General features: G+C 38.0%; 1 protein-coding gene across 1 annotated transcript; it reads left to right on the top strand.

The window, feature by feature from the left end:
- The first annotated feature begins 1456 nt into the window (after positions 1-1456).
- On the top strand, positions 1457-12446 carry si:ch211-69b7.6 (neuroblast differentiation-associated protein AHNAK). Its single transcript, XM_037545348.1, has 5 exons — positions 1457-1612; positions 3121-3151; positions 3843-3957; positions 4335-4510; positions 4842-12446. The coding sequence occupies exons 2-5, from the start codon at positions 3149-3151 to the stop codon at positions 11772-11774; spliced, it is 7227 nt and encodes a 2408-aa protein (XP_037401245.1). The 5' UTR covers positions 1457-1612; positions 3121-3148; the 3' UTR covers positions 11775-12446.
- The last annotated feature ends 128 nt before the right edge of the window (positions 12447-12574 follow it).

The raw sequence follows: 12574 nt of genomic DNA, 5'->3' as shown, positions 1-12574 counted from the left end.
AAATATTCTCATTGAATACTTTGTTCTGTACAAAGTTGAATGTGCTGACAACAAAATCACACAAAAATCAATGGAAATCAAATTTATTAACCAATGGAGGCCTGGATTTGGAGTCACACACAAAATTAAAGTGGAAAAACACACTACAGGCTGATCCAACTTTGATGTAATGTCCTTAAAACAAGTCAAAATGAGGCTCAGTAATGTGTGTGGCCTCCACGTGCCTGTATGACCTCCCTACAATGCCTGGGCATGCTCCTGATGAGGTGGCGGATGGTCTCCTGTGAGATCTCCTCCCAGACCTGGACTAAAGCATCCGCCAACTCCTGGACAGTCTGTGGTGCAACGTGGCGTTGGTGGATGGAGCGAGACATGATGTCCCAGATGTGCTCAATTGGATTCAGGTCTGGGGAACGGGCGGGCCAGTCCATAGCTTCAATGCCTTCATCTTGCAGGAACTGCTGACACACTCCAGCCACATGAGGTCTAGCATTGTCCTGCATTAGGAGGAACCCAGGGCCAACCGCACCAGCATATGGTCTCACAAGGGTCTGAGGATCTCATCTCGGTACCTAATGGCAGTCAGGCTACCTTTGGTGAGCACATGGAGGGCTGTGTGGCCCTCCAAAGAAATGCCACAAAGAGGGAGACTAAAAAAGTATAGCTGTGAAATCTTTTATGGTACAAAAACACTCTTCACAGTGAATCTCTGTCTCTGTCTGATTGCCTGCAAAATGTGCAGATTACACTCCTATGGGAATATGAGATGACTGAAAGCATGTTTTACTGGAACCTGTTTAACTACAAAAAATATCTGTGTTACACTTTACCCCACATTAGTTTGTGTCCCACACTAGTTGATGTAGCTTATGGCTCATTATCTGTGCTATTTATTTTAAACCATTTTTTGGTCTTCATGGGTGCCATCCTGTGCAAGCATGTCTACAAACAATGGAATATTTACACTAAATACAACACACATGGGTTACTTAAAATGGAAATTCTCAATTTAGTATTGTTTAAGTACCTTCATAGGGATTTTTCAGGCTTAAGTCATTTTTCTGACTCCTACTAAAGCGTCTTGTAAACATGATTAAAGAGAAGGTGTGGCATTTTGCATTTCAAATACAAATGCTGTATACATATTTACTGTGTTGTGTTAAAGAGAAGAAAATGCATAACTGCACATCACAAGGTGTGTTCACTGTTAAGCAGTCATCTACACCCACATTGTCCAGTGCCTCAAGGGATGGTTTGCTGTGTGACTGAACAGAATAGATGTATGTGTACCTGAGAACCTGAGTCATAAAGGAGGATGCAGTTTTTTTGTTTGTTTTTTTTTGTTTGTTTTTCCTGCATGGTAGGTTGCCATACCATTTAGGAGCCAGAATTTTTGGGTTAGTGCAAGTGGCCTGGGGTGTGAGTCAGAAGCTAAACCAGTTTGTTGGCTGTTACAGTGTGCACTGCCTCAAAGTGCCTGCCCATAAACAGTCAATGAATAGAGGAGGTAAACATGGTCTTGCCACTCAGTGCGTGGTAGCACTGCTTATCGACATGGCAAGTTAACTTCCAGCATTGGAAAACAATCTTGACGTTCCTAATACAAGGCCAGGTAAGACTCACTTTTTTGTTCTTACAGTTTCTGCGCTCTCATAACACCATCCTAATACAACCACATAGTAAGCTGATTATTATGTGTCCAAGTGTATATATAAAAGTATGTGTATCCAAGTGTCTTGTATAGTTTTCAGTGACTCTGAAGAAAATGTTAAAAAAGAAACTTTAAGGGCTTTTAATGGTTTACCGTGATAAGCACTTCCAAATAGCAAATGATAAGAGGCACCCAGGAGTCAAGCAATGACGCTGATTAAAATGGTCATGGTGCTTTTAGTGTATTGCTGTATACGTAATGTTGTGTAATGATTTGGTCATATGCACAAGTTTGAACACTCCCGGTCAAATTACACACCTTTTTTTCTTTTTTCTTTTTAACTGAAGTTAACACATCATCTGCAAGGAACAAAGCTAAATATGGCATTTTTCTGCAAATTTTATATTAATACATAAAATATAAAATGTGCCATAATGATTGCACCGGATTGCACCATTTATGTTTTATTTTTTCATTTACAGTTTTATTTTTTCAGTATATTAAATTCAACAAATAACAGTATATGTGCAGTAAAATAAGCAGAAGTAAGTTAAGGATGTGTACTTACCTTCACTTAGAAAATCAGTGTAATTTGACCGGAGACCCACAAACCTTTGTACTGTTGGAGTTGAACTTGAAATAATGCTAGATCTCACTGTGAAGTATTAACAAGGTGGGATAACATTCATGTTGCCTTCATAACAGTCCTAGACTTAGTCGACAGATATGCAGGCAAGGCAAACTGAACTAAAACCTTAATTTTTTTGTACTGACATCAACAGGCAGAGTATCACACTGACATCACTTTGCCATTCCATACATGTATAACGTGTATTTACACTAGAGGGTGTGGCTAAGGACACAGTCTCTTTTGTTCTGGCCTAACCCGTTTGTGGCTCTCGTCGATACACACTCCAAGAACAATTCCATGAATACCTTAAGGTTTCATGTTTGCTTGCTCGTCTTCACTTTTCCTGTTTAGGTTTTTTTAATTACAAATAATTCATTTAATTACAAAAATTAATTACAAATTATTCTTGATATACACTTGCCTGACTCTAGTTACTTACCCACTCATTCATAAATCATTATGAGGTCTTCATTGTGCTTTTCCCTTCCTACAGAATTAGTTTGTGTTGGAATAAGACTGAGTACTGTGTTAAAGGAATGCTTTAGCAAAAAAAAAAAATAATCCCCTTGCTCAAATGTAGTTTTTAAATCTTTTTGGTGACATTTACTCTCTATTTCATCAACCTCATAGCTCCAGTTTCCATTTTGCGTAATTTAATTCCTTTAAACTGACCTTTAAGTGACATATACAGTTGTATGCAAAAGATTGAGCACCCTAGTCAAAGTATAATTACAGTTTTGTTGATTTTAAGTTGAAAATAAATGAACATCTTCTTTTAATTAACTATGGGAATGTAACACCACAAACATCTGGTCAATGCTCCTTTTCTCATCTACAGGCTTAAGTCCTGGTGTTGTTTTTAAACAATGGTAAGTATTCTTTTTTGTTTTTAAATTAAACTAAGCGTTCATTTTTATTTAAGTTGGGAAATTCCTTTTCACTAAAAATTGTCATGTTGTTTTAATAAGATTTTATCTTTAGGGATTATTATTATCATTTTATTTATGTTTAGGTATGTTACAGTGCTAAATAATAAAAAATGGACTATTATTAATTATTATTAATAATAGTTCTTGCATATGGTGAAATTTTGTAAAATATCTTGTGTAGCTTCTTATGTATACTACCATTCAAAACTATGGAATCCCTTGTCTAATAATAAATGTTATTCATATATCATATATTATATCTATACATCTTGTACATTCAAGTGTTAGTAATGACCAAAACATAAATGGATGGTTAAATCACTATTTAAGAAGTTATGATATTCTAAAACTATAGAAAATGTTACTAAATAATACATTTTAATTAGCGATTTATAGTAAAGATCAGGACAATTTGGTCACAGCCTTCCAAATATAGCATAATGCTGGATATTTGGTTAATTTTCAATAATAGACAACTTTCTCAGTTATGATCTATGGCTCTGTTCATACAAAATTTCTTATATTTAATAGCTTTCTACAAATTGTTTAAAACCTACAGAATATCATCATCATATTACAATTTAATACTTGTAGTATATGTATCAATCTAATACTGAATGTTTGGTTTCAGCCTGGCCATCAAAGAAGCCTCTCTGAGAACCTTGTACTTGAAGATGGTGACAAAGGGTGTGTTCTTGTCTCCAAAATTAACTCTGATCTGACAGCAAGTCAAGGGTTACAAGAAGGTAAGTTCCAGATACTGTAATAAATTCTTTATACTATGTCAGACATCTTCACTGTTGCTTTGGAGTATGCCCTGTTGTAAAATGCAATTCCAGTTCTGATATTATACGCTTTAATTTAATCAAGATCTTCAGCAATGTATGAATACGACAGTGAGTTTGTCATGTTAGGGTTACAGTTAACGTAAAAAAGGTATCTCTGTCTAGGAACAGGATCGGACATCCTGGACCAGTTGTTTCTAGTTGTTGTTGTTGTTTTTTACATACTTCAATCATTGTAAAAATCATCGATACAGATAGACATTTAAATATTTATTTTCATTTTCAATAAATTTGGAGTGTGTACATGTGTTGATCAATTGTTGCCACCGATATTATAGGAGATGAAATTGTTGGTGCCACCATTCACTTTGACCACCTAAAGAAGAATGAAGTGATTGAAATACTGAAGCTAATTGAACCCTATAATGACAAGGTGCAAGTGCTGACAAAGCCAGGCCTGAAATCCAGGAGGAGCTTCGAAAATCTGGATAACAGCATCAAAGCTCCAAATGAGGTACGTGGTACATGTATTTGAAATGCACAATAAATATAGCTATTCTGAAAATAACTATCCCTGCACAGTGATTTCCAAGTTCCCAATACATCTAGAATACATCATTAGATTTGGTAATTAACTGACAAGTTCAGTAGAGTGTGCTTTAGAAGAAGAATTACCAAACTGTGCTGGGCTCCAGGCCTCTAGGAACAGAGATAGACACCCCTGCTACAGCAAATGCTGACAAAATGAGTGTTAAGAAAGACAATATATATGCAATAAATCCACCTGAAATGCATAATAAACACAATGATATCAAAACATTAATTGCTAACAACTGTCTCTGCAGGTAAAAATGGATTCTTACAACAAGATGTTCAATGCCAAAGTCAAGAAATTTATGAAAGTAAATCCAAATGGAAGAAGTCAAGATAATGTAGCCAGTCCCCCAGATGGCCAGGTGACTGCTCAGGGTTTAAGTAATGACAAGGCAAGAGGTGACAGCAATCTGCCTTTACATGACATACCAACAGTAGACGTCTCACTCAAGAAGGTCGATGTAGAAGCTTGCCTTCAAAAGTTAAAGGTTAAAGCTCCAGAACTTAATACTTGTGCTATCACAGAATATGAATACAACTCTAACTTGCTGCTTCAAGGTGCTGGTCTAAATGGAACCAGTGAGGGTCCAAACCTATATGTGAAATCTACTGAAATTGACATGAGTAGTCCTGCAGGTAAACTCAAAATGCCCAAATTGAAAATGCCAAAGTTTAATTCTTCAGGCTTTCAAGAACCTGATAAGGGAGACTTGTTATCCCCCAATCTTGGTGCAGGGATTAGTGTTGCTGACTTTGACACTGGTTCTGCTAATGGAGAACTGAAACTGACAAAATCAGGTGATTTGCACAAACCAACTCTAAACAGCCCTTCAGTCAAAGGAGATATTGATGGCCTGGGCATGGACTTAACTCTTCCCAAACTTGATTTTAAAGGTTCAAATGTGAACATAAAGTCCCCTGGCATTGACACTCCTTCTGGAAAATTAAAATTGCCAAGTTCAAAGATTCCAGGTTTGGGACTTTCAACTAGCTTGCCTTATGGGCCAGATATCAAAGGCCATGGAATTAAGGGAGGGATTGATTTACCAGATATGAATTTGGATTTCCCTGAGAAAGAGACAAAACTACATGGGAAATCCCTTGATACTGATGTTAATGGTCCAGCAGACAAATTCAAAATGCCCAAAATAAAAACACCCAAATTTAGTATAGCAGGCTTTAAAGGGCCTGTTATGGACATAGAAACAGACCTAGACAACCCGGATTTAAGGTTGTCATCACCCACACTGGATGCAGACATTAGTGCTCCTGATGTTGGCATTAATGGACCTGAAGCTAATTTAAAGGGTCTCAAAACAGGCATTATTGTCCCTGACTTAGACATGCCATCAGGCAAAATGAATATGCCAAAGTTTAAGATGCCTGATTTTGGACTCTCAGGACCTAAAGTAAAAGCACCTGAGACTGGGTTATCAACTCCTAAAATGAAAGGTGAGATTAATTCACCAAACCTTTCACTTCCACAGTTTAATTTAGATGGCCCTACAGGTAAAGTACCAACCCTTGAAACACCAGAGGTTGACATCACCACTCCTGACTTTAATGCTGATGTTCCTTCAGGAAAACTGAAAATGCCTAAATTTGGACTTTCAACTAGTCTGCCTAAAGGTCCAAATTTCAAAGGCCCAAAAATAAAGGGAGGAATTGATGCACCAGACATGAGTTTGGATTTTCCTGAGGCTGACCTAAAAGCTCCCAAACTCAATATGAAATCTCCTGATATTGATGGTCCAGATGGCAAATTCAAAATGCCCAAAATGAAAACACCCAAATTTAGCATTCCAGGCTTTACAGGGCCTGATATGAGTGTTAAAGGAAACCTGGACACGCCAGATTTGAGTTTGTCATCACCAAAATTCGATGCTGATATTGGTGCTCCAAATATTGACATCAATGGACCCAAAGCTAGCTTGAAAGGTCCTAAAACTGATTTTACAGTTCCTGATGTGGATTTCCCTTCAGGCAAGGTGAGCAAACCCAAGTTTAAGATGCCTAATTTTGGACTTTCAGGACCTAAAGTAAAAGCACCTGAGATGGATCTGTCACTTCCTAAAATGAAAGGCGAGATTAATTCACCAAACCTTTCACTCCCACCGTTTAATGTAGATGGCCCTACAGGTAAAGTACCAACCCTTGAAACCCCAGAGGTTGACATCACCACTCCTGACTTTAATGCTGATGTTCCTTCAGGAAAACTGAAAATGCCTAAATTTGGACTTTCAACTAGTCTGCCTAAAGGTCCAAATTTCAAAGGCCCCAAAATAAAGGGAGGAATTGATGCACCAGACATGAGTTTGGATTTTCCTGAGGCTGACCTAAAAGGTCCCAAACTCAATATGAAATCTCCTGATATTGATGGTCCAGATGGCAAATTCAAAATGCCCAAAATGAAAACACCCAAATTTAGCATTCCAGGCTTTACAGGGCCTGATATGAGTGTTAAAGGAAACCTGGACACGCCAGATTTGAGTTTGTCATCACCAAAATTCGATGCAGATATTGGTGCTCCAAATATTGATATCAATGGACCCAAAGCTAGCTTGAAAGGTCCTAAAACTGATTTTACAGTTCCTGATGTGGATTTCCCTTCAGGCAAGGTGAGCAATCCCAAGTTTAAGATGCCTGAATTTGGACTCTCAGGATCTAAAGTGAAAACACCTGATATGGATCTGTCACTTCCTAAAATGAAAGGCGAGATTAATTCACCAAACCTTTCACTCCCACAGTTTAATGTAGATGGCCCTACAGTTAAAGTACCAACCCTTGAAACAGCAGAGGTTGACATTACCACTCCTGACTTAAATGCTGATGTTCCTTCAGGAAAACTGAAAATGCCTAAATTTGGATTTTCAACTAATCTGCCTAAAAGTCCAAAACTCAAAGGCCCCAAAGTAAAGGGAGGAATTGATGCACCAGACATGAATTTGGATTTCCCTGAGGCTGACCTAAAAGGTCCCAAACTCAGTATGAAATCTCCTGATATTGATGGTCCAAATGGCAAATTCAAAATGCCCAAAATGAAAACACCCAAATTTAATTTTCCAAAATTGAAAAGACCTGAATTGGATGCTAAAGGGGGCATTGACAGGCCAGATTTGAGTTTGTCATCACCAAAATTCGATGCTGATATTGGTGCTCCTAATATTGACATCAATGGACCCAAAGCTAGCTTGAAAGGTCCTAAAACTGATTTTACAGCTCCTGATGTGGATTTCCCTTCAGGCAAGGTGAGCAAACCCAAGTTTAAGATGCCTGATTTTGGACTTTCAGGACCTAAAGTAAAAGCACCTGAGATGGATCTGTCACTTCCTAAAATGAAAGGCGAGATTAATTCACCAAACCTTTCACTCCCACCGTTTAATGTAGATGGCCCTACAGGTAAAGTACCAACCCTTGAAACCCCAGAGGTTGACATCACCACTCCTGACTTAAATGCTGATGTTCCTTCAAGAAAACTGAAAATGCCTAAATTTGGACTTTCAACTAATCTGCCTAAAAGTCCAAAACTCAAAGGCCCCAAAGTAAAGGGAGGAATTGATGCACCAGACATGAATTTGGATTTCCCTGAGGCTGACCTAAAAGCTCCCAAACTCAATATGAAATCTCCTGATATTGATGGTCCAGATGGCAAATTCAAAATGCCCAAAATGAAAACACCCAAATTTAGCATTCCAGGCTTTAAAGGGCCTGATATGAGCGTTAAAGGAAACCTGGACACGCCAGATTTGAGTTGGTCATCACCAAAATTTGATGCTAATATTGGTGCTCCAAATATTGACATCAATGGACCCAAAGCTAGCTTGAAAGGTCCTAAAACTGATTTTACAGTTCCTGATGTGGATTTCCCTTCAGGCAAGGTGAGCAAACCCAAGTTTAAGATGCCTGATTTTGGACTTTCAGGACCTAAAGTAAAAGCACCTGAGATGGATCTGTCACTTCCTAAAATGAAAGGCGAGATTAATTCACCAAACTTTTCACTCCCACCGTTTAATGTAGATGGCCCTACAGGTAAAGTACCAACCCTTGAAACAACAGAGGTTGACATCACCACTCCTGACTTAAATGCTGATGTTCCTTCAGGAAAACTGAAAATGCCTAAATTTGGACTTTCAACTAATCTGCCTAAAAGTCCAAATGTCAAAGGCCCCAAAGTAAAGGGAGGAATTGATGCACCAGACATGAATTTGGATTTCCCTGAGGCTGACCTAAAAGCTCCCAAACTCAATATGAAATCTCCTGATATTGATGGTCCAGATGGCAAATTCAAAATGCCCAAAATGAAAACACCCAAATTTAGCATTCCAGGCTTTACAGGGCCTGATATGAGTGTTAAAGGAAACCTGGACACGCCAGATTTGAGTTGGTCATCACCGAAATTTGATGCTGATATTGGTGCTCCAAATATTGACATCAATGGACCCAAAGCTAGCTTGAAAGGTCCTAAAACTGATTTTACAGTTCCTGATATGGATTTCCCTTCAGGCAAGGTGAGCAAACCCAAGTTTAAGATGCCTGATTTTGGACTTTCAGGACCTAAAGTAAAAGCACCTGAGATGGATCTGTCACTTCCTAAAATGAAAGGCGAGATTAATTCACCAAACTTTTCACTCCCACAGTTTAATGTAGATGGCCCTACAGGTAAAGTACCAACCCTTGAAACCCCAGAGGTTGACATCACCACTCCTGACTTAAATGCTGATGTTCCTTCAAGAAAACTGAAAATGCCTAAATTTGGACTTTCAACTAATCTGCCTAAAAGTCCAAAACTCAAAGGCCCCAAAGTAAAGGGAGGAATTGATGCACCAGACATGAATTTGGATTTCCCTGAGGCTGACCTAAAAGCTCCCAAACTCAATATGAAATCTCCTGATATTGATGGTCCAGATGGCAAATTCAAAATGCCCAAAATGAAAACACCCAAATTTAGCATTCCAGGCTTTAAAGGGCCTGATATGAGCGTTAAAGGAAACCTGGACACGCCAGATTTGAGTTGGTCATCACCAAAATTTGATGCTAATATTGGTGCTCCAAATATTGACATCAATGGACCCAAAGCTAGCTTGAAAGGTCCTAAAACTGATTTTACAGTTCCTGATGTGGATTTCCCTTCAGGCAAGGTGAGCAAACCCAAGTTTAAGATGCCTGATTTTGGACTTTCAGGACCTAAAGTAAAAGCACCTGAGATGGATCTGTCACTTCCTAAAATGAAAGGCGAGATTAATTCACCAAACTTTTCACTCCCACCGTTTAATGTAGATGGCCCTACAGGTAAAGTACCAACCCTTGAAACCCCAGAGGTTGACATCACCACTCCTGACTTTAATGCTGATGTTCCTTCAGGAAAACTGAAAATGCCTAAATTTGGACTTTCAACTAATCTGCCTAAAAGTCCAAATCTCAAAGGCCCCAAAGTAAAGGGAGGAATTGATGCACCAGACATGAATTTGGATTTCCCTGAGGCTGACCTAAAAGCTCCCAAACTCAATATGAAATCTCCTGATATTGATGGTCCAGATGGCAAATTCAAAATGCCCAAAATGAAAACACCCAAATTTAGCATTCCAGGCTTTACAGGGCCTGATATGAGTGTTAAAGGAAACCTGGACACGCCAGATTTGAGTTGGTCATCACCGAAATTTGATGCTGATATTGGTGCTCCAAATATTGACATCAATGGACCCAAAGCTAGCTTGAAAGGTCCTAAAACTGATTTTACAGTTCCTGATATGGATTTCCCTTCAGGCAAGGTGAGCAAACCCAAGTTTAAGATGCCTGATTTTGGACTTTCAGGACCTAAAGTAAAAGCACCTGAGATGGATCTGTCACTTCCTAAAATGAAAGGCGAGATTAATTCACCAAACTTTTCACTCCCACAGTTTAATGTAGATGGCCTTACAGGTAATGTACCAACCCTTGAAACACCAGAGGTTGACATCACCACTCCTGACTTAAATGCTGATGTTCCTTCAAGAAAACTGAAAATGCCTAAATTTGGACTTTCAACTAGTCTGCCTAAAAGTCCAAATCTCAAAGGCCCCAAAGTAAAGGGAGGAATTGATGCACCAGACATGAATTTGGATTTCCCTGAGGCTGACCTAAAAGCTCCCAAACTCAATATGAAATCTCCTGATATTGATGGTCCAGATGGCAAATTCAAAATGCCCAAAATGAAAACACCCAAATTTAGCATTCCAGGCTTTACAGGGCCTGATATGAGTGTTAAAGGAAACCTGGACACGCCAGATTTGAGTTGGTCATCACCGAAATTTCATGCTGATATTGGTGCTCCAAATATTGACATCAATGGACCCAAAGCTAGCTTGAAAGGTCCTAAAACTGATTTTACAGTTCCTGATATGGATTCTTCATCAGGAAAAGTGAACATGCCCAAGCTTAAAATACCTGATTTAGGATTGTCAGATCCCAAAATTAAAGCACCTGAAATAGATCTCTCAGGTCCTTCAATGAAAGGTGATATCAATTCACCTGACTTTGGTATTAAAGGCCATAAGCCAAAGTTCTCAGCTCCCGGATTTAATGTAGATGTCCCTACAGATAAACTTAAAACAAAAAAACCCAAAATCAGTCTTGAATGTCCAGACATGAACACTGATGCTCCCTCAGGAAAACTGAAAATGCCTAAATTTGGATTATCAGATACCCTGCCCAAAGGCCCAGATATTAAGGGTCCTAATACTCAAGGAGGAATTGATGCCCAAGACATTGAGTTAACTCTCCGTCAAGCTGCTCTGAAAAGTCCCAAACTGAATCAGAACTCTCTTGATATTTACACTGATGGTCCTGTGGGTACTGAATCGAATCTCAGTGCTCCACATATAAATGCTGGCACTACTAATATTAAAATGCCAACTTTCAAAAGTTCAAGAGGGAACATTAAGGTGGCAAACAGTCTGGATGTGGATGGCGACATTAGAGATTCATATGACACATCAAAAGGAAATGTGCACACAGATTTCAGATCTGAAACTGACACAAGAGGTCCCAGTTTTCATTTAATAACCAGCACGAAAAATCCTAATCAACACAGAAATAAACCAAAGGGCAGTGTGAAGATTATGAAGGATTATGCATCAGGCATGGAACTTGATGTCCCAAAAGGCACCTTAAAAGGGTCAAAGTTTAAGTTATTAACACTAGTGTGATGACCATTCCCAATTAAAAAAAACAGGAGGACAAGGATGGTCATGTTGATGGTGACTTCATTTCTTGTTTATTACTGAAACACATGGGTCTGCAAAATATAAATGTATGTATTATCTTAAAAATGCCAATTTTATGTTGATATTCATATGTAAATATTTTGAGAAATATCTCTGAAAAATGTACATAAAATGATGTGCAATTTATTAATTTGGTGTAAGAAATGTTCTTATATAATCACATGTATATATTAGATTTATCTGTAAGAGATTTTTTTTCCCTGTACAAAAGACTTACAAAGATGTTTTTATTTATTTTTTGTGTTACCACTGTGCAAAAGAGCAGTACGCTCTTCAAAACTGTGTGAAATATACATTTGAATCTAGACTATATTGTGAAAGATAATGAACAGTAATATGCACATATAATTAATATGTGCTTGAAAGTATGTTAACTGTTCTGAAACTTCAAGTGTAAATGGCTTAAAAAGACCCTTATTTTTCTACTGTGTACTTTTATACCAAATATGAGAATGGTAATTAATTATGTAAGTGGGCTTTTTGAAGTTTCACTCTTTTTAACGTGTTTTTTTTTATTATTTGTTTAATTATGATGTTTGTATGCATTGTTTCAAGTGATGTCTTTCATTAAAATCTCATTTATTGTAATGACAACTACAAGCAACACTGTACTAATTTTGAATCAATTGGTTTGAATGAACCCTCAGCCTTAATGTAGTTATGAGGAGTTGTGAGGCTAATGTGACTTAATCTTTTTAGGTGACATAAACATATATTAGCCT

This window comes from Pygocentrus nattereri, chromosome 15 (assembly GCF_015220715.1).
Source record: "Pygocentrus nattereri isolate fPygNat1 chromosome 15, fPygNat1.pri, whole genome shotgun sequence".
In the NCBI taxonomy this organism is placed as follows: Eukaryota; Metazoa; Chordata; class Actinopteri; order Characiformes; family Serrasalmidae; genus Pygocentrus; species Pygocentrus nattereri.
The sequence above is the reverse complement of the archived record's forward strand: the minus strand, read 5'-3'. Positions and strand labels throughout refer to the sequence as shown.

Excerpts from the sequence above, each read along its gene's own strand:
- si:ch211-69b7.6 (XM_037545348.1), top strand. Across the intron at positions 3,958-4,334 it reads AAGTCAAGGGTTACAAGAAG|GAGATGAAATTGTTGGTGCC; the intron begins GTAAGTTCCAGA and ends CCGATATTATAG. Across the intron at positions 4,511-4,841 it reads GCATCAAAGCTCCAAATGAG|GTAAAAATGGATTCTTACAA; the intron begins GTACGTGGTACA and ends CTGTCTCTGCAG.